Source organism: Schistocerca serialis, chromosome 7 (assembly GCF_023864345.2).
Source record: "Schistocerca serialis cubense isolate TAMUIC-IGC-003099 chromosome 7, iqSchSeri2.2, whole genome shotgun sequence".
Lineage (NCBI taxonomy): Eukaryota > Metazoa > Arthropoda > Insecta > Orthoptera > Acrididae > Schistocerca > Schistocerca serialis.
The window spans coordinates 520,650,837-520,678,181 of NC_064644.1; the positions used below are offsets into that span (position 1 = coordinate 520,650,837).

General features: G+C 39.3%; 1 protein-coding gene across 1 annotated transcript in view; it reads left to right on the top strand.

Annotated features, from left to right (window-relative positions):
- Positions 1-23,975, top strand: part of LOC126412200 (casein kinase I) — a 302,788-nt gene extending 278,813 nt beyond the window's left edge. Inside the window, 4 exon segments of the mRNA XM_050081682.1 lie at positions 10,449-10,499; positions 11,102-11,203; positions 13,633-13,739; positions 21,977-23,975. Coding sequence (XP_049937639.1) covers positions 10,449-10,499; positions 11,102-11,203; positions 13,633-13,739; positions 21,977-22,028 — 312 coding nt within the window. The 3' untranslated portion in view covers positions 22,029-23,975.
- The last annotated feature ends 3,370 nt before the right edge of the window (positions 23,976-27,345 follow it).

Here is a 27,345-nt window from a genome sequence, read left to right on the forward strand (position 1 = left end):
AGCTGTCGTGACAAGTAACCATTTCTGCCCTATTGCATCACAGTTTGTCATATACAATATTTCATTTATTAATTGCAATTATCCTTTAGTCAGTTCCTCCTCTTTCGAGGCTTCAGTGGTTCTCAGCAGCTGCAATTTTGCCTCTGTTCTGCAACAGTGTCACATAATTCAGCGATGACTGAGATTATGTCCATGCAACTGTGTTCTGCCAAAGGATTCCGTGAAAGGCAGTTAGCATCCTTATGCTTGTGTCCACTTAGAGTGATAAATGGTGGTTTGTCACATTGACTGGTTTGTCAAATACATCTGGAACTTGGTGATGGCTGAAACAACTGCAAGGCACTCTTTCTGAGTTGTTGAGTAGTTTATTTCGACCTTAGACAGTGCTCTGGAAGTGCACGCTATTACTTTTTCAGCACCTTCCTGAATTTACACTAGAACTGCATCAATCCACTAACAACTGGCATCGGTGTGAAGCTCTGTCTCATCAGGAGAATTGGGAGACTCCCTGTAGTAGCTCTTGTATGGGACATGGCTTGGTACAGAAGCCCTTTATGAAACACACAAAGTATAAGCACATTCCGAGAAAAATTCTCACATCAAAAATATACTGAGGAGTGAGAAAATGTATGATTTCCTCTTTATTTTATCTGGATCAAGGCAGATTCCCATCACCATTGAACTAATATTCCAAAGATTTTTATTTCTTGGGTGATGGTGAAGCTCTTTTTTGGATTTAGTCAGAAGCATTCAGTCTAAACACACTTCAGCATGGTTAACAGGTGGCTTAGATGTTCTTCAGAGTCCTTTGATGGAAAAAATGGTGATGTCATCCAGGTAGCAAAGACACATCATCTGTTTAAGATGCCAGCTTGTCCATCATACGTTCGAAGGTGGCTGGAGTGTTTACACAATCCAAATGGTATAACTTTAAACTCATAGGCTGTTAGGAGAAAATGAAGGCAGGCTTTTTCTGGTCGGCCTTGTCGACCTGGATTTGCCACTAGCCTGGCTGTCTGTTCATAATTGAGAAATATGTCCTTCCTCTCAAGAAGTCTAGGGTGTCATCACTGCATGGCAGTGGATAGGCATCTTTCTTTGCAGTTTTGGCCAATCACGACGAACACATGAAAGGACCAAGGACACTCTGAAGGTTCATTGATGACATTTGCGGCATCCTTCTCCACCTCCTCCAGGATTGTATGTTGTTCAGTTGGCAACGCACTATGTGAGTGCTGGCTAATTGATGGATGATCTGCTGTGTTGCTATGGTGTTTTATGATGGGCTGCTTGGTCTGCCTTTTCTCTAGTCCAGATCTGAAAAATCTCAAAATTGAAACAGAATTGTTGTCTCTTGGCCAGGCCATATCCTATCGGTAGTTCAGTAGTAGCTTCCTCCTATGCGTTGTCTGTAATGGTAGCAGAGCGCAACTCTTCAACGATAACACCAAGCAGGCCTCTCCTGTACTAGTTTGGCACTTCTTACGTAAATACCTATAGGGATGAATTGTGGCTGCTTGTGACAGTTAGTAATCCCTAGTTCTCCTTGACCATCTACAATTCTTACAATCATTGCTGACATTTATGTTCCTTTTGTGAGACTGGGTAACTTTTTCAGTTCACAGAAGTATCACTGTTCAGCTGAGCATGAAGATTGACAACTGGAACTCACATTGTTGATGATGGTGGGATAACAATATCTTTAAAAGCAGACAGCTTCCTAGAGTAATATCTGTTTTGTGTGCTTGTTAGAATACAACGGTGTTTCGTATGTTGTGCCTTCATGTTTGGCATGCTTGATTATTTCAAGGATTGTATAAAAAATTTCAACAATGTGCAACATACAGTTCATTTTTGGCAGCTGTATGATCTAGGGTTATATATATAAAAAAAACAAAGATGATGTGACTTACCATACGAAAGCGCTGGCAGGTCGATAGACACACAAACATACACACAAAATTCAAGCTTTCACAACCAATGGTTGCTTCATCAGGAAAGAGGGAAGGAGAGGGAAAGACAAAAGGATGTGGGTTTTAAGGGAGAGGGTAAGGAGTCATTCCAATCCCGGGAGTGGAAATACTTACCTTAGGGGGAAAAAAGGACAGGTATACACTCGCGCGCTCGCACACACACACACACACACACACACACACACACACACACATCCATCCGAACACACACAGACACAAGCAGACATTTGTAAAGGCTAAGAGTTTGGGCAGAGATGTCAGTCGAGGCGGAAGTACAGAGCCTCTTGCATGTAATGTATGTAGACGTGGAGTCTTTTAATGAAACAAAGTCTCTACCATTACAAGATCCACATGCTTTACTGCATCGCCTGTTTCATCGATGCTTGGAGCCTCGTCAAATGTGGTTGGCTGCGTTGCAGCAACACTGTCCCTTGCCACTGTCAGTCACAAAGTTCATTTATTTGATGAAAGTAGAAAATATTTTCATTATGTGAAATAATCTTATACTGTATAATTTATTTTCTAATAATGCTCCACAGAATATCCATGAGTCCAAGTAAGAAACTTGTGTGTCTGTGAGTTAATTTTGCATTAAATAAAGGACTTAGATACAAATATTTAAATCACTGTAAACTGTGTTAATTAAGAAATCTCATAATTGCCAAATTATAGTAAGCATACTACTTAGATGTTGGATGTCCTTTCCTTGTAACCTTTGTTAGATCATGAATTCAGCTGGTAGAGTATCAATGCATAAGTAAGGTGTCGAAGTCGTGAAGGAATAATCTGTTTCGCCAAAATATAAGGGGTATTAGAGATGTTGACTCTGACATTATTGGTGTATCAGAGCACCACGTACACAGTGTAACAGTTGAGGGCTCCCTACTAGGACACAGATTAGCTGGCTATTTGTCAACGAGTTATTTGTGGAGTGGGGGAGTGGCCATGTATATGAAAAATGGCTTTCAATTTGAATCTGTTGAAGTACAAAGCACTGCACTAAACAGGTCATTGGATGTTGTGCAGAAGCATTGAATTTAGTGCAACTAAACTTTTATTTATAGTTTTTTGTAGGTATCCTAACTTGGATTTCAGGACATTCTGTTTAAGTGGTGAGAGTGTTCTTGGTTCACTATCTAGAAAGTACTAAAACTTAGTTGTTGTATGTAGTGACTTAAACATTAATTTTATAAGTGATTCTATAAGAAAATAATTACAAATTATTATAGTGTTAATCCAGTGGTAACAAAATTTTAAAAACCTCATTAAAGAACAAGAGTGGCAGGATATTTACATCAATAGCAAGGAATAATGCACATATACAAATGGCGGTAGTATCTTGTACACACTGTGTAAGAGGGCAGGGCATTGGTGGAGCTGTCATTCATATTCATGTGATTCATGTGAAAAGATTTCCTGCGTGATTATGGCCTGAGGTGTCTTGTGAATCTGGTAGGGTATCTAGGAGCATGCTAAAGCACTATATGTTATCCCTATATGTAGCTGCAGAAGTAATTTTTCCATTAAGGAATTGTCAGTTTCCTGAACAATTAAAGTACTTGATAATGAAACTGCTTTATAAAGGAGAAGAAAGGAATAATGCACACAATTTTAGTGCTATTTCTATGCCATCGGTGTTCCTAAAAGTTAGTGAAAACACTGTATGTGTTAGAGTAACTAATTGTTTAAATTCAGATATTTTGCTGCAAAACATGTAGTTTGATTTTAGAAATAGTTTAACGACTGAAAAAGCTATATTTTCGTTTCTCTGTGAGGAAGTGGCTGGATTAAACAAAAAGTTCTTAAAATTAGGAGATGTTTTTGATTTAACTAAAGCGATTGTGGTGATCACAAAGTACTTCTGCAAAATTGGACCCTTACCGAATATGAGGAGTTGCTCACAGTTGATTCTTCTCATTTTTTAAGAATAGACAGCAAAAGGTAATTCTCCATAGTAATGAGAATAGCTGTGAGTTGGCATCTGCTTGGAGCGTGGTTGAGTGGCGGGTACCTCAGAAGTCAGTTGTGGGACTGCTGCTGTGTGATAGATGTATACAGGGTGTCCCACTTTTCTTGACCACCCTAAATAACTGTTTGTCCAAATGCAGATTACAAAATCTTTCAAGCAAATGTTCTTTAGCTGTCAGGGGGACATCAGTCAGCATTATTGCCTTTATTGTAGCTTTGTTTTATTAAAAAATATGAACTTTTTTATGACTCTTTTAAATGGCACCCTGTATTTTTTATTTGATAATTCATTTCCTCTCCTAAAGACTTATTCAAAAATGTATCACAGTGTACCATTCACTGAGACACAACATTATTAATTACATTACATAACACAACATTGACGTTGACGCTCCCAGTGCTTAGTGCAGGTACTCGGGGGTAATGGAACACATCCACGTTCTGACGTTGGCAGAGGACAAATTTAAACATAAGTAGAATGCACACCCATCATTCTGTCAACCATCGTCGCTTGAAGAGTTGTGTGAGTTGAATGTAAACCAATGAAGAGAAGGTAGGAATGCTACTCATCTGTGGGGGTTTTAAGTTAGCAGAACAGTAATTGCAATACTGTTTTGCTATGTACAGGTACATTTAGTACAGTAGTTTTAGTCTTTTCAAATACTGTTGTGTAGAGTAGGCATACAGTAAAGGCTGTCCTTCCTACAAACTGCATCGACATAACATTTCTTTTATTGTTGTTGTTGAAGGTAGGCGAAATGCTACTCAGACAGTGGAACTGTATAGAGAGCGATATCCTGGCAAGAACCCTCCTTCCCGACAGATGTTTTCTCGTTTTGTTGTGACGCTTCAGGAAATTGGAAGTTTCAACCCATGACAACACAATCGTCGTAGCACTTGCACAGATGAAGCTGTCAAAGTTACTGTTCTCGCTTCCATTGCTATGAATCCACATGTGAACACACGACAGCTTGATCACGAGATTGGCATTCCTAAAACCAGTGTACATCATATTTTTACACGTCATCGGTTCCATCCTTACCATGTTTACCTACATCAAGAATTGCATGGGAATGATTTCCAACATCATGTACAGTTCTGTCAGTGGGCACAGCAGCAAATCCTCGCAAACCCAAACTTCTTCTCCAATGTTCTATTTATCGATGAATGTTCCTTCTCAAACGAACGACAGGTAAATACAAGGAACATGCGTTATTGGTCCAGCGACAACCCATGATGGCTTAGACAGGTGGAACATCAGCGTCAATGGAGAGTTATCGTCTGGCGTGGGATGCTTGGTACTACAATTATTGGCCCTTATTTCATCAATGGTAGTCTAAATGGCACAGCGTATGGCAACTTCCTCAGACCAATTCTTCCTCCTCTTGTGGATGAAGTGCTGCTAAGGACCAGAATGCTTATGTGGCACCAAAACAATGGATGTCCAGCACATAATGCCTTGCTTGCACGTCATGTTCTGAACTGAAGGTATCCTGTCAGATGGCTTGGTCGAGAAGGAACAGGTACTTGGCCTGCTAGGTCTCCTGATTTAAATCCTCTGGACTTTTTTCTTTGGGGGTGCATTAAAGATGTTGTCTATCGCGATACTCCAACAACTCCAGAGGACATACAGGAACGTAATGTGTTTGCTTGTAATTCTCTTGAGCAGGCAACACTGGAAGCAGTAAATAATTCTTTCATTCAACGAGTGTACCAGTGTCCAGGGTCACCACTTTGAGTACCTTTGAATGTTCTACTCCTGGGCAATGGTACAGGAGAGTCAAAGTCAATTATGTGTTCTGTTTTTACTTGGTTTTAATTTGTTTTCCGACAACTTGAGCAAGTGGACGAGTTTGTGATCCCAGGCTCAAAGTCAGTGGTGTGTTATGTAGTTAATAATGTTGTGTTTCAGTGAATGGTACATTGTGATACATTTTTGAATAGGTCTTTAGGAGAGGAAATGAATTGCCGAATAAAAAATACAGGGTGCCATTTAAAAAAGTCATAAAGTTCATATCTTTGTAAAAAAAAAGAGAGAGAGAGAGAGAGAGAGAGAGAGCTACAACGAAGACAATCATATTGATTGATGTCCCCCTGATGATGGCTAAAGAACATTTGCTTGAAATATTTTGTAGTTTGCATCTGAACAAACAGTTATTTAGGGTTGTGAAGATAAATGGGACACCCTGTTTACGACATGATTCTAAAATATTTCTGTTTACTGATGATGACACTAGCTTGGTAGTGAAGGATGTTGAGTGCAACACGGGCAGTGTATAAAGTAGTGCACTTAAAGACATAAGTTCATGGCTTATGGTAAATAAATCTATGCTAAATCACAGTAGGACCCAGTTTTTACAGTTCCTAACACCCATTCAACTAGAATAGACATTTTGATTAGTAAACAGAATGAGCATTAGGTTAGTGGGTCTGAACTAGCCAAATTCGTAGGCGTTCAGGTGGATGGCAACTACTGTATTTGCCACTAGAATGATTTTGCATTCACTTATCACATAGGCATTAGATTATGGGGTAACTTCAGATTCACAAAAGGTATTTTTGGCTCGGAAACAGGCAATTCGAGGAATAGGTGGTGTAAGTTCATGACACTCTTGTTGGCCCCTCTTCAGGAGTGTGGAGTGTTTTGTTACTGGCCTCTTGATAATATTTTCTTGAATGTCATTTATTGTTAACAATATGAGCTGATTCCCAAGAATTAGCAGCTTTCACTTAGTTACCAGTAATACTGGGCATTAATCCAGTCAGCATTTGATTTGCATCTCCTCGACTCTTTTTCAGAAAGGCGTAGACTATTCTGCTGCATCCATTTTCAATAAGCTACCGCATGAATTAAAAAATCGTAGCAGTAATCTTAGTACTTTCAATTCTAAAATGAAGAATTTCCTTGTGTCTCATTCTTTCTACTTTATTGAGGAGTTCCTAGAAAAAATTTAAGCAGCTTGCTGTGTTACACTGTTGATTGTGGTAATATATACTCAGCAGCTTATCATGTGCATCAGATTTGTGTAAATGTTATTTTACTTATAATAAACTTTTCTGGTGCTAATTTCATGTAATGACTCATTCTCTGATGATGGAGACTTGGTCCTACAGAACTAGACATATTAAAAAATAATAATTATTTAAATAACTTTACATATTTCCAAACCACATCTTAATTTGTAAATCTCTTTTTCTTGTAACTGAAATTACTATATAAGGTAAAGCTCTAAACCAACATCACCCATCAACAGATCCGAGGGAGGGAATCGTTCACTAATGACAAATATATAAACAAATTGTTCTGCAGATAAAAATGCGTGTGCGCGTACACACACACACACACACACACACACACACACACACACACACACACACACCACAATTTCTGTGTTTGTAAAATCATCAAGAGTATTCTTGATACATAAAGTAATGTTGATTCTGAGCAATCTGTAAACATCTGCAATATAAGAACTAATATTTTTAGAGGAATTCAGCTCATAACTTTACTTGTCTATATTGTCACACTGTCTAACAGAAATAAGCCACCCTCTCCCTCCCTCTCTTTTTTGTTGTTTCTTGTGGAGATTATATGTTTTGACAGAGGCAAATATTTGTATTGTTTACACAAAAGACATCTCACCCTCTGCCAACCCCTATTGTTCTCGTACTGTTTCAGATAAGATAAATGAGTAATAATTGTCAAATCATTTGTTTATTTTTGTCTCCCTTTTCGTGTTACTGCTACACATGTCTCCTTTTGAAGGTTTGTGTTAAATGGCAAATACCATCACTTGGAAGGGAGAAGTTTCCGTGGCCAGTTGCGGAATAAAATAAAACAGTATAATATTTCCAATAGTTTTTTACTCATTAATTCTAATTAATTGTTTTGTTTAACCCATTGTCCAAATCAAAAGAAACTTTAATTTCTTAACAATTCCCAAAAAGATCATTCTAATTTGAAAGTAGAAAAGTGAAATAAATATGATTCTGTAAAAATAAAAGGATGGCAGAAACAAAAATTTGAAGAGGCAGTATTTTTCATCTTTAATTGATGTCAATTGTCAATTGGTGACACACTTTCTGCTTCGCTACTGCTGTAGAGAAGAAATATACCCAGTGAATTGGGTGAATGGAGTGATGTGTGAAGGGTAGATATTGTTAGAGAGAGAGAGAGAGAGAGAGAGAGAGAGAGAGAGAGAGAGAGAGAGGGGGGGGGGGGGCACTGTTCACCACTGTAAGCCAGTTCAAATGAATATAGGTTGCAGTTGTTACATGGATATGAAGAGGCTTGCGCAGCATGAATTAGTATGGAGAATGATACAAAACCAGTCTTCGGACTGAAGATACAGGTCAGAAGGAAGGAAATTGTACTAGATATTATATATGAATTATTCAGAATAGAACAGAATCAGTTGACTTGTTATTAACCTTAAAAATGTGCTTGATCTTCGTGTTGTGCCCCCCACTTTCTTTTCTGCTTCTGTTGATGGATCAATTCTATGTAGGAAAGTTGTCTAATTGTCTAAATGATTAGTTAGTGGCAGGCATTTTGCTTTTAGTTGTAATGAAAATAGTCGAGGTAGGGGGAAATATAGATCATGCTCATATGTAAGGTGGTGTCAGAATTCACTAGACAGTAACAACCAACTTTCGTAGTAATTCTTTGTATTCTTATTATTATTGTTGTTGATGATTCCATATCCTAATAGGAAACAGAACTCTATCCGGACTATGAAGCTCCCTCTTGAATTGCTTTCTTTGTGTATGTGTAAGCAGTTGTCTGAAAAGTAGCTGATCAGATAAAAACGGAAGAATTTCGCAGTTTATTGCAATGTATGCTTCACATGCCACAGTTAACCGGAGCACAAATGTGGTGTTACTAGGATTTGAAACTGACAGTGAATTTTGAACTCGCTTGCAGTCACAGGTGTGGTGCTCATGCTGTGATTAATAAAGAATGCTACATTCTGAACTGCATTGTTATGAGTTACAAAAGTTTTGTAACTCTACACACAAGAAAATGAAAAAATTGGTGGACTCTGGAAACATCTGTTACGCAAAACCCAACATGGACACTTATTATTTTTTAAATAGTACTATATAAGTAGGCATTAAAGAAAGTATGTTTGTGTGTGATATCTATGGAGAACTAAATTTTGGATTGAAATCTTTGACAGGTTAAATGAGTAACATTATCATAGATGCACCGTCTTCCAAATGTGCAAAAATTTTGATTTTTCTTTAGGGAAGTGTAACAGAGCCACTACTGTTGTTTGCAGTCCGACTTTCCTCAATTTACACTGTTAATTTCAAGAAAGTGTCATCAAATAAAAATTGTTATTTTCTAACCAGAGTGTGGCAGTTTATCAGCATGGTAAAAACACTGACAACTAGTTCGTAGTTTGTCTAGATAGAGAAATGTCAAACATAGATATTTTCATATTGTTTGTTTTGTATTTTTATATTATGTCACTATTCTTACATGTTTCATTGAGCATATAGTGCACATTTCTTAACATTCATTATCTTTTAACACACTCTAAACTAGCTAAAATGAAATACTGCATTAAATATAAACAACAAAAAAGAAGTTCTTCTGCTGAGAATCTCTGTACAATATTTGTGAGTCTGTTTTTCTTTTACTATAAACATGTTTATGTTCAACTCCTGGTTACCTTTTATTAGTAAATGCCTAAAACATGCACAGCCAAGGTCTATTCTTTATTAAGTTTCATAATCCTGTGACAATTGTTTTATTATTAATAAAAGATAAGTGTGTGTGTGTGTGTGTGTGTGTGTGTGTGTGTGTGTGTGGAGGGGGGGGGGGGGGGGGAAGAGAGAGAGAGAGAGAGAGAGAGAGAGAGAGAGAGAGAGAGAGAGAGAGAGGATCACATATCATTTATCCTGTTACGTGGGTTTACTTAGTCTACTCAGACATTGGATATCTCCCAGTTCACCAGCACTGCACCTTTATTTTGTTTGTATATAATATGAGTAAAGGTAAAAACTCACTGAATAGAATAGCATTGGCATTGAGTCATCAGAAGAGTCATAAACGAAACTGAGAATTTCACTAGCGTCAGACTATTTCTTTTGTGAGCTAGAGTACACGAGTGTGCGTGACCATGCTTGTACTGTAGCTGGAAAAAGGAATTGTCTGAAAGCTAGCAAAGTACTCAGTTTTGTTCATGTGTCTTCAGGGAAGTTAAATGCTCAACTGTTCAGTGAGTTGTTACCATTACTCCTTAAATTACGTATATTCCACCAACACTTGCCATTAGCTTATCTGTTTTGTTTAATGTTCAATATTTGGTGGTCTTCTGATAATGTTTTTATCGTAAAAAGATAAGTTTTATTAAATCAGTAAGCCTACACTTGCTCTCTCTACTTAGTGACCATAGAAAATTTTCTTATGAATACATAAAACTATAATAGAAATGATTGTGGAACTATTATTCACACTTTTTTGTGATTTATTAACTTTTTTCCCATCGGCCTGAGAAGGATGGAGATTATGATGAATATGAGGACGATGACAGTGTTTTAATATTTGAGGTCAGGAAACAGAATGCTTTCTCATTGAATAAGAGCCATCTCCCTGTAGATGCTACTTCTCCCATTCACATTATACTGGTCTGACAATACTTCACACCCAATTTGAGAAAAATCTTGCACTGTCATTGGAGTATTGCATCCATTTTTCTTACATTGTGTGTACCTGTTAACATGTTATATCAATACCTGTAAAATTTGCAGAGTTTGCCTCGTAATTCCCTTTCCTGCTAGTGTTAAAACTGCAGTGGAACTTAAATAACATATTGTGAATGTTATCTGTTGATGCTATGAGTATTTTTTTAAATTTGTGAGCATACTATTGTAGCAAACATATCATATTAAATTGTTAATGGAAAGTAGCATTCTGTGTGACTTGTGCCTCGCTGTAGAAAAATTGTCATGTAGTTGCCATTTGTTGACAGCCTACAACCTTCTCCTGTGCCCACCCTTTATAAGCATTCTAGAAATACATATGAATAAGATATATTAAACTCTTGTAGATTTATTTGTGTCCGCATTGAGTATATGACATTGTAAGTTGTTATTGATGACTTGTGATATTGATACATGAAATCAGATATAAACTACTTCCATTTATGTAGGGTGGAGGAAAAGGTGTACCTGCGTGGCCCGATGTGCCAAAGCAGCAAAGTAATGCAATGGGTAACCTTACTCCAGCAGACAGGCATGGGGGATCAGTACAGGTGAGTGCATTGTTTTTCACATTTACTTTAATCGGAGCATAGTTCATGAGGGCAAAACAGGATTATTATATGTGAAACGTGCTGCAAGCTTCTCCGATTAATAAATGAAATTTTGGTGTAGTGGGAAATGATTTTTGTGATTGACAACACATCATCTGGTAATAAATGATTACAGCAAACTGTGCTTTGCTTCTTTATTTGTTCCATCAGGGACCAGCATATTGCCCAATTTTTATTTTCTTTGCAGTGTGCAATGTCACCATTATGCCACATACGGAAAATGTCTTCATACAGGTATAACTTTCAAATTATAAGATGCTCCAAACATGTAGCTGCATAACAAGATGCAACATTGAGAAATTCCATTCACTGAAATTTTCAGGAAGTGTGAGCAGCTGTAACAGGAAAGTGTTATTCATTATAGTTGGGGGTATTATTTCAATGAGAAAAAATACTACAGACAAAAATAAAATATTATTTAGATGTAACTGATTTTAGGGCTCTGGCTTATCTCCTGATAGCACATTTAATATCTATTAATCTATGATAAGTGTGTAATGAATATACTGAGAAGCAAAACTTCAAATGTGCTAACTTAGAAGCAGCATATTAGTAGTTCATGGGTTCCTGTTCATGTATTGCTTTTGTTACATAGTTTCTGCAGTTAGCGGTATTTGTTTATTCTTCTCATACATATAACATGGAACTCGTGCAGTGGTAAAGACACTGGACCTGTAGGGTTCTAATTCTTGTTCATTTTGCCAGATTTTGGTTTCTGTGGTTTCCCTTAAATAAGTTAGAAATTTAATTCCAGTGCTTTTTCTTAAAAATGACTTAGCTTATTTTCTTTCTTGGTGATTCTCAAATCCAAGAATGTGCATTCTTGGTAATGATGGCATCATCAATATGATGTTAAACCCTAAACTTCATGTTTCTCATATATATATATTGTTGAACTCTGCAATTACACTGTCCAGGCACATTAATGTGATCAGCTGTCAGCAATCTGAATAACCACCTTTTGCACCATGGTCCATTGCAAGACGTGCTGAAAGAGTATCAGTGAGGTTCTGGAAAGTACCAACAGGGATGTGGAGGCATGCTAACTCCAGTGCTGTGGCCACCTGGGCTAGGTTTCTCAGTTGAAGATCCATGGTGCAAAGAGCCCATCGAGGTGTTCTATGATCCCCAGCTTCCCAATTGGGTTTAAATCAGGAGAGTTTAATGGCCAGGGGAAAACTCCTCCTGGTCCTCTTCGAACCACACACATACACTACGAACCATGCGACACATTGCATTGGCCTGCTGGTAGATGCCATCATGCCGAGGAAAATAAAACTGCATGTGAATATGGACATGGGCCTCAAGGATAGTTGCATACTTGTGTTGATCTATTGTGCCTTTCAGAATGATGATATCACCCAGTGAATGCCACGAGAACATTCCCCAGACCATAATGCTCCCTCCTCAAGGCTGGATACTGCCAATGATTTTTGCAGAGGGCTTTACTTTTGGATGTTTCACACCATACATGTCATGCCAGTAACCATCTATCATCTGAAAAGGCCATCTGTCACCACCCAGTAGACACACTGCTGCATTATTGGCATGCAAATTCCAGCCTTTGTCACAGATTAAGAGCAGTCAACATGTGCGCATAAACCATGCACCTGCTGCAGAGGCCCTTATGCAACAACATTCACTGAATGGTCATTGAGGAGACATTGTTGGTAACCCCTGGGTTCATCTGGTTGTTCAGGTGCTCAACACCTGCATGTCTATTCTCTGCAGCCATCATTCACTCCTATCATCTGTGGCCTGTGGTGATCAGTTGCCTCAGTGCTGGTTTTGGATAGCACCATTTACCAAGCATAGTATATTTTAACCAAGGTGGCATGTGAACACTTCACAGACTGAGCCATTTTGGAAATGCTTCCACCCTTGGCCCAGTAGCGAATGATCATACCCCTATTGGACATCAGATGAATCACTCTATTCCCACTTTTTGACAACTACTGCACTGTTTCCTGCGCCCCCGACACGCTTCGCTGCTGGTGCTGCCACTTGTCATTTGCCAGTGATTATTGCACGTTGACGTCGAATATAGGTGCTGATCCATTAATATGAATTGACTATGTATGTTGAAATGAAACACTGAAAGATTCTTTATTTTTTAAAATTGGATTATGACTGACTATTGACGTTAATCGTACAGTAAGTTTCCTGTGTGCCTTCTGTTTCACTCTAAAACTGTCTTCTTCTCCTTCTTTTTTCTATGGTGGCTTTTTTTCAGTACTGATGTTGCTAAAATGTTTTAAGCCCTTGTATCTGTAAATTTCAGGAGAATTCGGAGACGTTTTTCAGTTCAAATAATCAGACAAATTCTAATACAGATATGTAATAATTTTTGAAAAACTTATTATTAACAGGTTGTGAGTTCAACCAATGGTGAGCTGGCCAATGATGATCCGACAGCTGGTCATTCCAATACACCTATCACTGCGCAAGCGGAAGTTGAAATAGTTGATGAAACAAAGTAAGTGTTGTATGAATGTTCACCTCTGTCTGAAAACTGAATTTAACAAGCTAGATGTGGAAACAGAGTAAAGGTATCAGTTCAGCATTGATGATAATGATTATATAATGTATATTTTGTTTAAAGAGGTGAGAGTTCCAGCAGCAGTTCGTATTAAATTGAACTATATTAAATTGAACTATAATTGAACTATGAAGTATTGAAAAAAAAATACAAATTTTCACTATTGTAATAGGGTCATAGCCAGTTCATCTTACTGCTCAGTCTTCTATACCTTTCTTTGCCATGAACTTGGTAAATGTTAACTGTACCATGACTAAAATAACTTTGTAATTAACAACTTAGGATGGATGATATAGTGTTGCCAGCTGACACACAGCATTATGTGTGTTCATAGTGTCAGAGTTTGGAATGCCGTCATTATTATACAGATTCTTCCATCTTTCACAGGCAACAGAACAAACAGCATAATTTGAGCAAGTATGCACTGCTCTGCCTTGTCACATGAGCTTCCATTCATAATGGACACACATTGACAACACACAACATGCACAGATTTCAAACTCTTATTCTGAACTATTTCTCGTGAATGTCATTTTACAGTGAGAATTATAATTATATTTAAGTTGAGAAGGCATAATTAAATGCTAAATTAAAATTGTTTCTTGCGTTTTAGAAGTGTCCTTCCACAGAGCTGTCGGATCAACAAAAACACACAAATGTACACAGCTACATTGTCTCGATACTGCAGCTTTTGACCTGGGGTGAGCTCAGTTGGTTGTGTAGTGCCTGTCAGTATAATGTAGCTGTGCTTATGTGTATTTGTGTTTTTTTCTAAATCTGATAGCTCCTGGAGTTAGTATATGTGAGATAAAAGCTGGAAGGCAGTTACTACTATTGGATAGCAGCTGTTATTGTGACTCCATAACAAGGAAAATACACAAACACAATTGAGGGAGAAGTGTCATATGATATTTGTCATGTACTATAAATCATGTCAAAAACTGCTGAAAAGGTAGAATTCTTAGTGAAGAAAACAGGTTTTAAATTCTCTGTGTTCGTTAGTTTAGAAACTCTTTTATCAAGAAACTTGAAATTCTGTCATTAATCGTTTTACACCCTCAATACTTATTTTGTGTTGGTGACAATGAAACTTCAGTAACAGCTCAAACACAAAATGCCTAGTGTAGGTAGGTAGATTAGGCAACACTGAATAGGTGCTCAGCACTTCATGTATAGAGATCATCTGAAAGGGCTGAATGGAACATTCTGATTGGAAGTCAAAAGTGAAGAGTGTTCCACAAGGCCAGTGTAAATTTCCTATGTACTAAAACTCGGTGTCATTCTGCATGGTTCCTCTTAAGTTGGAGATGAAGACTAGATAATATTAGCAATACATATGCATTTGTAGATGTTCAAGTGACAAAGTTGATCATTTATTGTGATAAGATAATCTTAAATCCATTTCCAAATAATTGCATCCACCTCACAGTATAATGAGTTCATTATTTTTATTGGAATTGTTCTGACAGTGCAGGAACCATTGTTTTGAAGTACAAAAGGCAGAGATTGTTGTAGACACAATCCATAAATATCATCTTGATATAAAGCAAGGATATATATATATATATATATATATATATATATATATATATATATATATATATATATATATAATGGAAGGAAACATTCCACGTGGGAAAAATTATATATAAAAACAAAGATGAGGTGACTTACCGAACAAAAGCGCTGGCAGGTCGATAGACACACAAACATACACACAAAATTCAAGCTTTCGAAACAAACTGTTGCCTCATCAGGAAAGAGGGAAGGAGAGGGGAAGACGAAAGGAAGTGGGTTTTAAAGGAGAGGGTAAGGAGTCATTCCAATCCCGGGAGCGGAAAGACTTACCTTAGGGGGAAAAAAGGACAGGTATACACTCGCACACACGCACATATCCATCCACACATACAGACACCAACATCTGTATGTGTGGATGGATATGTGCGTGTGTGCGAGTGTATACCTGTCCTTTTTTCCCCCTAAGGTAAGTCTTTCCGCTCCCGGGATTGGAATGACTCCTTACCCTCTCCTTTAAAACCCACTTCCTTTCGTCTTCCCCTCTCCTTCCCTCTTTCCTGATGAGGCAACAGTTTGTTTCGAAAGCTTGAATTTTGTGTGTATGTTTGTGTTTGTTTGTGTGTCTATCGACCTGCCAGCGCTTTTGTTCGGTAAGTCACCTCATCTTTGTTTTTATATATATATGTATATATATATATATATATATGTATATATATATAAAAAATAGAGGGAAACATTCCACGAGGGAAACATATATTTAAAAACAAAGATGATGTGACTTACCAAGCGCTGGCAGGTCGATAGAAACACATACATACACACAAAATTCAAGCTTTTGCAACAAACTGTTGCCTCATCAGGAAAGAGGGAAAGACGAAAGGAAGTGGGTTTTATGGGAGAGTGTAAGGAGTCATTCCAATCCCGGGAGCGGAAAGACTTACCTTAGGGGGAAAAAAGGACGGGTATACACTCGCACACACACACATATCCATCCACACATATACAGACACAAGTAGACATATTTAAAGACAAAGAGTTTGGGCAGAGATGTCAGTCGAGGCGGAAGTGCAGAGGCAAAGATGATGTTGAATGACAGGTGAGGTATGAGTGGCGGCAACTTGAAATTAGCGGAGATTGAGGCCTGGTGGGTAACGGGAAGAGAGGATATATTGAAGAGCAAGTTCCCATCTCCGGAGTTCGGATAAGTTGGTGTTGGTGGGAAGTATCCAGATAACCCGGACGGTGTAACACTGTGCCAAGATGTGCTGGCCGTGCACCAAGGCATGTTTAGCCACAGGGTGATCCTCATTACCAACAAACACTGTCTGCCTGTGTCCATTCATGCGAATGGACAGTTTGTTGCTGGTCATTCCCACATAGAGTGCATCACAGTGTAGGCAGGTCAGTTGGTAAATCATGTGGGTGCTTTCACATGTGGCTCTGCCTTTGATCGTGTACACCTTCCGGGTTACAGGACTGGATTAGGTGGTGGTGGGAGGGTGCATGGGACAGGTTTTACACCGGGGGCGGTTACAAGGATAGGAGCCAAAGGGTAGGGAAGGTGGTTTGGGGATTTCATAGGGATGAACTAAGAGGTTACGAAGGTTAGGTGGACGGCGGAAAGACACTCTTGGTGGAGTGGGGAGGATTTCATGAAGGATGGATCTCATTTCAGGGCAGGATTTGAGGAAGTCGTATCCCTGCTGGAGAGCCACATTCAAAGTCTGGTCCAGTCCCAGAAAGTATCCTGTCACAAGTGGGGCACTTTTGTTGTTCTTCTATGGGGGTTTCTGGGTTTGAGGGGATGAGGAAGTGGCTCTGGTTATTTGCTTCTGTACCAGGTTGGGAGGGTAGTTGCGGGATGCAAAAGCTGTTGTCAGGTTGTTGGTGTAATGGTTCAGGGATTCCGGACTGGAGAAGATTCGTTTGCCACGAAGACCTAGGCTGTAGGGAAGGGACCGTTTGATGTGGAATTGGTGGCAGCTGTCATAATGGAGGTACTGTTGCTTGTTGGTGGGTTTGATGTGGACGGACGTGTGAAGCTGGCCATTGGACAGGTGGAGGTCAACGTCAAGGAAAGTGGCATGGGATTTGGAGTAGGACCAGGTGAATCTGATGGAACCAAAGGAGTTGAGGTTGGAGAGGAAATTCTGGAGTTCTTCTTCACTGAGAGTCCAGATCATGAAGATGTCATCAATAAATCTGTACCAAACTTTGGGTTGGCAGACTTGGGTAACCAAGAAGGCTTCCTCTAAGCGACCCATGAATAGGTTGGCGTACGAGGGGGCCATCCTGGTACCCATGGCTGTTCCCTTTAATTGTTGGTATGTCTGGCCTTCAAAAGTGAATAAGTTGTGGGTCAGGATGAAGCTGGCTAAGGTGATGAGGAAAGAGGTTTTAGGTAGGGTGGCAGGTGATCGGCGTGAAAGGAAATGCTCCATCGCAGTGAGGCCCTGGATGTGCGGAATATTTGTGTATAAGGAAGTGGCATCAATGGTTACAAGGATGGTTTCTGGGGGTAACACATTGGGTAAGGATTCCAGGCATTCGAGAAAGTGGTTGGTGTCTTTGATGAAGGATGGGAGACTGCATGTAATGGGTTGAAGGTGTTGATCTACATAGGCAGAGATACGTTCTGTGGGGGCTTGGTAACCAGCTACAATGGGGCGGCCAGGATGATTGGGTTTGTGGATTTTAGGAAGAAGGTAGAAGGTAGGGGTGCGGGGTGTCGGTGGGGTCAGGAGGTTGATGGAGTTAGGTGAAAGGTTTTGCAGGGGGCCTAAGGTTCTGAGGATTCCTTGAAGCTTCGCCTGGACATCGGGAATGGGGTTACCTTGGTAAGGCCTCACACTTAAAGTTCCCATCTCTGGCTGCAACCCTTCTTTCCATCAGTCCCTATACCAGTTCCAAACTGAACAATCCATTGCCCTCACCCACCTAATCCTTCACCTATACATCAACTCAGCCAATGAACACACCCGTCGACTCCTATCCTTAATAAAAGTCTTTAATCTTTCCTCTCCCACATCCACACCGGCTGTTCATAGCATCCTCCTACAGGCCAACCGTAAATTAGAACGGCATGCCACCCTCCACCTCAAAAAACTATCCAATCTCCTGGTTTCCCACCTCCGGAAAGGCAACTCACTCACCCTTCACAACCTTTCCAGCAAACCTCAACCTCCTCTCATTGCACACAAACCCAGTCTCTCCCATCTACTCAATCTCCCACTTCCAGCTCCACTCCCTCCAAAACCTCAAAATTCCAATCAACACTATCAGGAACCACAACACCCTAATTCAGTAGTTAACCTTTCCTCCAAACCTCTCTCCCAATCCGAAACCTCTGTCCTATCCAAAGGCCTCACCTTCAGCCCCACTCTCAGATTCAACCAAACAGCCCTCATCAAAGATTTACTGTCCTACACTCGTACTCTCTGCTGGAAATATCACTTTGCCACAAAGAAAAATGATCCTAATCCTACTCCTAATGATCCAACTCCCCAAGACACCATCCAAATTGAACCCTGCCTGGAACAGTTCCGTCCTCCGTCGCAGCGGGACCCACCTCCTCTTCCTCAAAATCACCCTCTCCAAACCTTCCAGGAATTTCTGACTTCCAGCCTTGCATCTCAATCCTTCTTAAAAAAACCTTAATCCTACTCCCAACATCACAACTGCTGAAGCCCAGGCTATCCGTGATCTGAAGGCTGACCGATCCATCGTCATTCTTCCGGCGGACAAGGGTTCCCCGACCGAGGTACTTGATCGTCGGGAGTATGTGGCTGACGGACCGTGTCAGCTTTCAGACAACACCACATACAAAGTTTGCCAAGGTAACCCCATTCCCGATGTCCAGGCGAAGCTTCAAGGAATCCTCAGAACCTTAGGCCCCCTGCAAAACCTTTCACCTGACTCCATCAACATTCTGACCCCACCGACACCCCGCACCCCTACCTTCTACCTTCTTCCTAAAATCCACAAACCCAATCATCCTGGCCGCCCCATTGTAGCTGGTTACCAAGCCCCCACAGAACGTATCTCTGCCTATGTAGATCAACACCTTCAACCCATTACATGCAGTCTCCCATCCTTCATCAAAGACACCAACCACTTTCTCGAATGCCTGGAATCCTTACCCAATGTGTTACCCCCGGAAACCATCCTTGTAACCATTGATGCCACTTCCTTATACACAAATATTCAGCACGTCCAGGGCCTCACTGCGATGGAGCATTTCCTTTCACGCCGATCACCTGCCACCCTACCTAAAACCTCTTTCCTCATCACCTTAGCCAGCTTCATCCTGACCCACAACTTCTTCAATTTTGAAGGCCAGACATACCAACAATTAAAGGGAACAGCCATGGCTACCAGGATGGCCCCCTCGTATGCCAACCTATTCATGGGTCGCTTAGAGGAAGCCTTCTTGGTTACACAGGCCTGCCAACCCAAAGTTTGGTACAGATTTATTGATGACATCCTCATGATCTGGACTCACAGTGAAGAAGAACTCCAGAATTTCCTCTCCAACCTCAACTCCTTTGGTTCCATCAGATTCACCTGGTCCTACTCCAAATCCCATGCCACTTTCCTTGACGTTGACCTCCACCTGTCCAATGGCCAGCTTCACACGTCCGTTCACATCAAACCCACCAACAAGCAACAGTACCTCCATTATGACAGCTGCCACCCATTCCACATCAAACGGTCCCTTCCCTACAGCCTAGGTCTTCGTGGCAAACGAATCTTCTCCAGTCCGGAATCCCTGAACCATTACACCAAACCTGACAACAGCTTTTGCATCCCGCAGCTACCCTTCCGACCTGGTACAGAAGCAAATAACCCAGAGCCACTTCCTCATCCCCTCAAACCCAGAATCCCCCACAGAAGAACCACAAAAGGGCCCCACTTGTGACAGGATACTTTCCGGGACTGGATCAGATTCTGAATGTGGCTCTCCAGCAGGGATACGACTTCCTCAAATCCTGCCCAGAAATGAGATCCATCCTTCATGAAATCCTCCCCACTCCACCAAGAGTGTCTTTCCGCCATCCACCTAACCTTCGTAACCTCTTAGTTCATCCCTATGAAATCCCCAAACCACCTTCCCTACCCTCTGGGTCCTACCCTTGTAACCGCCCCCGGTGTTAAACCTGTCCCATGCACCCTCCCACCACCACCTACTCCAGTCCTGTAACCCGGAAGGTGTACACGATCAAAGGCAGAGCCACATGTGAAAGCACCCACGTGATCTACCAACTGACCTGCCTACACTGTGACGCATTCTATGTGGGAATGACCAGCAACAAACTGTCCATTCGCATGAATGGACACAGGCAGACAGTGTTTGTTGGTAATGAGGATCACCCTGTGGCTAAACATGCCTTGGTGCACGGCCAGCATATCTTGGCACAGTGTTACACCATCCGGGTTATCTGGATACTTCCCACTAACACCAACCTGTCCGAACTCTGGAGATGGGAACTTGCTCTTCAATATATCCTCTCTTCCCGTTATCCACCAGGCCTCAATCTCCGCTAATTTCAAGTTGCCGCCACTCATACCTCACCTGTCATTCAACATCTTTGCCTCTGCACTTCTGCCTCAATTGACATCTCTGCCCAAACTCTTTGTCTTTAAATATGTCTGCTTGTGTCTGTATATGTGTGGATGGATATGTGTGTGTGTGCGAGTGTATACCCGTCCTTTTTTCCCCCTAAGGTAAGTCTTTCCGCTCCCGGGATTGGAATGGCTCCTTACCCTCTCCCTTAAAACCCACATCCTTTCGTCCTTCCCTCTTTCCTGATGAGGCAACAGTTTGTTGCGAAAGCTTGAATTTTGTGTGTATGTTTGTGTTTGTTTGTGTGTCTGTCGACCTGCCAGCACTTTCATTTGGTAAGTCACATCATCTTTGTTTTTAGATATATATTTCCTACGTAGAATGTTTCCCTCTATATATATATATATATATTACACACACACACACACACACACACACACACACACACACACACACACTTGCTTTATATCAAGATGATATTTATGGATTGTGTCTACAACAATCTCTGCCTTTTGTACTTCAAAACAATGGTTCCTGCACTGTCAGAACAATTCCAATAAAAATAATGAACTCATTATACTGTGAGGTGGATGCAATTATTTGGAAATGGATTTAAGATTATCTTATCACAATAAATGATCAACTTTGTCACTTGAACATCTACAAATGCATATGTATTGCTAATATTATCTAGTCTTCATCTCCAACTTAAGAGGAACCATGCAGTACTTTCAATGGAAGGATTTCTAAGTTAAAAGGGTCTATAATATTTCCAGTAAATCTTTTCATACAAATAACAGGAGATGCCAGCCCAATCATCTGCTTGAATGCTGAAAAAAAAAAGCAGTTTGTCTACTATTCTGCCCCAGTATAGCGCACTGCGTGAACACTGTATAACAGTCCTTTGAAGAGTATTCTAGACATAATTTTGAGAATGTAAAATTAGTGAGTGGGTATTGCATATGTATCTTAGTGTCCATCCAAATTTCAATGCAGGGCTCACATTTTAGAAAAGGAAATGTTGTTCTTTCACTGTTTGTCACACATATGATGATGAAGAGAGCAAGTACTCGAAGCATTACTTTTATTGCAGATGTTGCTGCTTCTTCAAACGGAAGAAGAAGAAGTCTGGCCGACAGAAGTGACTAGCGGTGGTACAGTGCAGCCCAGAACGTGAGGCAGTGACACTGCTACGTGCCACCTCCCATTCAAACTCACGTGACAGTATGCTGAACGGTAGCTGCCCAGCTGTGCCACCAGGCTCTGCATGAGCCACTGTGCCCTGGCACTGCTTTGTCACACGTGTGTGTGTGTGTGTGTGTGTGTGTGTGTGTGTGTGTGTGTGTGTGTGTGTATGCGCGTGTGTGGGCACTTGCTCACACTCGCACCTTTTTCAGATGCTTGTGTGCAAACATCTAGGTGCAGATGGTTGCGTCCATGCCATTATGTGCACCGATTATGCTGATGGTCCAGCTGACACTGGATTGATGTGAAAGTATTGTTTTCTTTTGTTAGTTAAGTGATGAATCATCCCGGATATATATATAGTCTTCAACTTATTGTGGAAATCTACCTTAATTTATATTTGTACATTTTTGTTTACTTTGTGCCCTCCATAAATCTTGCATGAAACCTTACATTCTGTAATTGCAGCATCATGTTTATAGTACTGTGGCAACAACTTTATCTCACCATTAGGTAATATTGTTTCCAAAATATTACAGCTGATGCTACTCATAATGCCTTTGTAAACTATTTTATTCTCATTTTAAAGATGAGGCAATTTTGTTGCTGTTGTACTAGTATAATTGCTTCCAAAAAGTGTAACTTCATGAAAAGTGACATGCCGTTTCATTTTTTACCATCTTTTATGTAAAAAAGAAAAAAAATGCTTTCAGTAACAGAAAAATCTGGACCTGAAACTGTTGTTATTGCTAATTGTATGTCACACCTTGCAAATCTGCCACAGAAGCATGTAAAACCCCTATATGTAATGCACAAATTGACCACTTCGATGAATTTTGGTAGTGTTAAATTATTTTTGCAGAATATAATCATTTCAAGATGTTCCTAGGTACCAGAAAATAAAATTTTTGTGGATATGTGTTTATGAAAATATCAGAAATGCATACCAATGTGAATGAAAAACACTGTCATTGTCAGACACATTTATAACAGGTGTCTAGTTTATGGAAGTACCTCTGATGGTGAAATGAATTCTTGTAAGTGTAAGTTTACTAATTGGTTATTGGTTTTGTGTCAGGAAAGCTGCAAAAATTACAGTTGACTTGAAAGGATATGGCCTTTGTTATCTAAGTAAAACCAAGAATTAAATTTTCACTCATGGAATTGTAATTTAGCAGCCTGTTCATTGTCTGAAGAAAGAGGAAAAACAGGCTGTAGTAACCAGTTAGAATGCTCGTGAATTATCTGAATTATATTCAGAATTTTATGATTATTTCAATGTATCTGACCTGTAGCCCATCATCATCCTATCCCAACTTGCTCTCCCAAAGGTATATGCACTGAGTTGTTGTTGTCAAGGCGTAACAATCTTTAGTGTCAGTGATACGGCTACCACTTGTGACTCCATACATTTAAAGAACAGTTTGACTCAATCAGTTATACATGATTATGAGACATTTTTACAGTGAGGTGTCAATAATAACAAGAAGTCTACTTTGCAGTATTTGCAAAGATAAGTGCTGTGACTGGACCACCAAACTCCCATCGTATTTGTGTTTGGCTTATATTTTCAGAATCTTTCCAAAAAGCTGTGTGTTACTTTTCTTTTCAGCCCTCATGTTTTTCATTTCATACTCCACCTCCTGCCCTCCCTTCCATCCTTCCCTCCCCCCCCCCCCCCCCCCCCTCTTATTAAAAAATTGTTCCATTTTAATTGTATATAATTTATTTTTATTTTTAAAATGTGAAGAGGACAGATGTATACTTCATATAGATAACTGCATACTTTGTTCCCATTGTTAAATGAATGGGTTGTGATTTGTTTTGTGTAGTTTCTGTATATAATGGTTATTCCATCTGCAACACATACGAGAAAATAATAAAATATTGCGTAATTTTGTTTTAAATTTATTCAATCACTGAACGTAACAGTATCCATTTCAGAGACTGAAGTGATAGAGTAATAATCAGGTATTTATTTCATTTTTCACTGCAGGTTGTGCATTAGAGTGACTGTTATAGTTTAGTTGCAGTTTATACATACAAATAAACATTGTGAAACTTAATTTTGTGCTGGTAGAATGCCCCTGTTGATATTTACTAGCCAGTGCTTCATTTTTGGTAACATAGCCACTTGTTAAGTATTGTATAGGAATCAAACTGTTGAGCCAAAATAATTTGCAAGCCTGTTGAGACTCTCTCTCTCTCTCTCTCTCTCTCACTCACTCACTCACTCACTCACACACACACACACACACACACACACAGACTTATTGCAAACCACTTGCCGTTCTAGGCTGTTGCTACAGGCTATAGTATATAATGATGACAACAGAGTTTCTGAAAATATGTCCTCAAGGCATATTAATCTGTTACTTTTTGAATGGAAAAGAAGTACTTTTCCTGTGTGAGAATCTTTCCTAAATATATTAACTCTTATTTCATTTGCAAATACTCTTTTGCCCCTCTTAAGCAAAGTTACTTAATGGTAAGAACAGCAACAGAAGTTATGTGTACATGCAAGGAAGCAAGAAATAGTAATAAAAATGTAAAAGCTACATTGTATATTTAACAGTTTGCTTTGACCCACACCGATGTGGAAACAGCGTGTAACTGGATCTACTGAGAATGCAATACTACTGTAGTAGGTACAGAGATAATCTGTGTAAATCCATCAGCAGACCAAAGACTGCCCTCACTTTTAGGTGATGACAAAACAGTTGCAAGAAAATTGTTGACATTTTGTGTGACGTTAGGTCTCCTCAGTTTAGTTGGTGAAAGTATTAATGTGTTTTTGGGTGGCTGGCTCACCCGTTAGTTCCACAATCTACCAGCTATCTTAATGCCGTTTGTGGTTTTATTAATAGTATTAATGTGTGACAATCCTATGAATAACTCTACTGGAGGCTACATGTGAAATTTTTTATGGCTATGACTGTAGTTCATGGCCTTTGCTTTTGATTTTAACAAGGGTGACTACTCGTACACCAGTACCACGATCTTGAGGTAGGGCGCTGTTGACCATGCTGTTTGGTGCCCAACAGTTTTAAGTCCATGCATCCACTATCTGTGTCTGCTTCGACAGTGAACGAAATTCACATTAAAGAAGTAGAAGTTTATTGTCTTGTAACATACAATTTCAAACCATTGACTTAAAGTACAGGAGGCTCGTCAAAACACAAAAACTGGTTTACAATTTTCCTTATAATACCAGTAATATAATATACAGTACTGAATAATTACTTAATAAGCAATTAATAATTTTTTTTCAAAAGTGACAGACATTTAAGATTAACAGTCCTAAGTACTTGCTTTCTCCTGCTCAAATTTTCAGGTTATCATTTATGAATTCTTCTACTGAATGGTAACATTTCTGCACTAGTTTCTCATATAATGATTTTTTCAGTGTTTTTAAATTTATGCTGAGCAATTCTCTTCCTTTCACTTTGTTATAGATTTTCATACTCATGTAATGTGAAGTTTGAGCATAAAGTTTCAAATGGTGGGTGGGCAGCATAAAATTATTTTTATTTCTGGTGTTGTAATCATGTTGACAATGATTTGCTACAAATAAATCAGGGTTACTGTGTACAAAGATAATCAGCTCATATATGTATAGTGAGGGAACACTTAATATATTTAGACTTTTTAGGAGTGGGCGACATGATTTTTCTTCGCCCTACATTGTGCATATTTCTAATGATGGTTTTCTTAAGTTTTAGTATTGGACACACATGGTTCGAGTTACCCCGAAATACAATTCCATACCTTATTACTGATTCAAAGTAGCTGTGATATACTACTTTTCTTATACCCATTCTGGCAGCATTTTACAATATTCTCATTGCAAATGCTAGGCTATTTAATTTATTTGCAAGGTACTGTATATGTGATCCCCGTGATAGATTTTTATCTAGTTGCATTCCTGAGAGTTTCACACAGCTAGCTTCCTGCAAATCCTGGTTTCTGTGACTGACCTGAATATCATTTCATTTTGCTTGTTTTGTTTTAAACTGCATTAACTGACTCTTTTCCATGTTTAATTTTAACCTGTTTAAATGAAACCAGGTATCTCATTTTTCTAAAGTATTTAATACAGTTTGTGGAATTTGATAAGTACGGTTACTTTCAGTGATTAAAGATGTTTCATCTGCAAATAAAACTGAGTGACACCCAGTATTAAGTGGCAGATCATTTATGTAAAACAAACACAGAATGGGACCTAAGACAGAACCTTGGGGTACTCCATGTGAAATGGATTTCCGTTTTGAAGTATAAGTCCCTCTCTCTGATGTTATAACCACTCTTTGTCGTCAGTTGGTTAGATAGGACTTCAATCATTCTAATACCGTGCCCCTAATTCCATACTTTTCCAGTTTACAGAGTAGCATGGATTGATTCACACTATCAAAGGCCTTTGATAGGTCGCAAATTCCTGTGGCATGCGGTGTGTTGTCTAGAGATGAGCTAATTTTACTAACAAAATTATTTATGGCAGATACTGTGGTTTTACCTTTTTAAAATCCATACTGATTTTTTGGGATTATTTTAAATTTTTCTAGGAAATTTTGAATTTGTATGGTGACTACCTTTCCAGATATTTTTGATAGTGATGGAAGAAGAGAGACTAGGTGATAGTTTCCTATATGTTCTTTTGTGCCTTTTTTGAATAGTGACTTAACTAGTGCATACTTCAGTGTGTTCGGAAAATAATCTTCTTGAAGGGACTGGTTAACTATTGTAGTTAGTGGCTGTGCAATTATTTTAGCGTCTGTTTTTAACACTTTTGTTGATATCTGATTCCTTCCTGCTGGTGTTTTACTTTTTAGTGATAGTATCGCCTTTTCTATATCTTTTACAGTAGTTTTGGTAAATGTACTGAAAAATTCACTGTCAAATTGCTCACTGCTGAAGAAATTTACCTTGTCTGGGTACTCTGCTACATTGACAGTAGATTTGTTTACATTTATAAAGAATTCATTAAATAATTCAGAATTTTGAGCAGGATTTAAAATTATTTTATCTATCGTGATTTCAGAAATGTCATGGCCTCTACCTGTTTCAGCTTTAATCACTGACCATAATGCTTTTGATTTGTTTTCACTATCCAATATAAATTTATTATTTGCCAATTCTGTGGCTGCCTTTGCAACTTTTTAAAAAATATTTTTGTAATCTTTTACATAGGCAACAAAATCCGGTCTTTTGTTATGTTTTAGTTACCTATGTAGCTGTCTTTTCTTGCACTTGAGATTTTTATTCCTTCTGTAATCCACT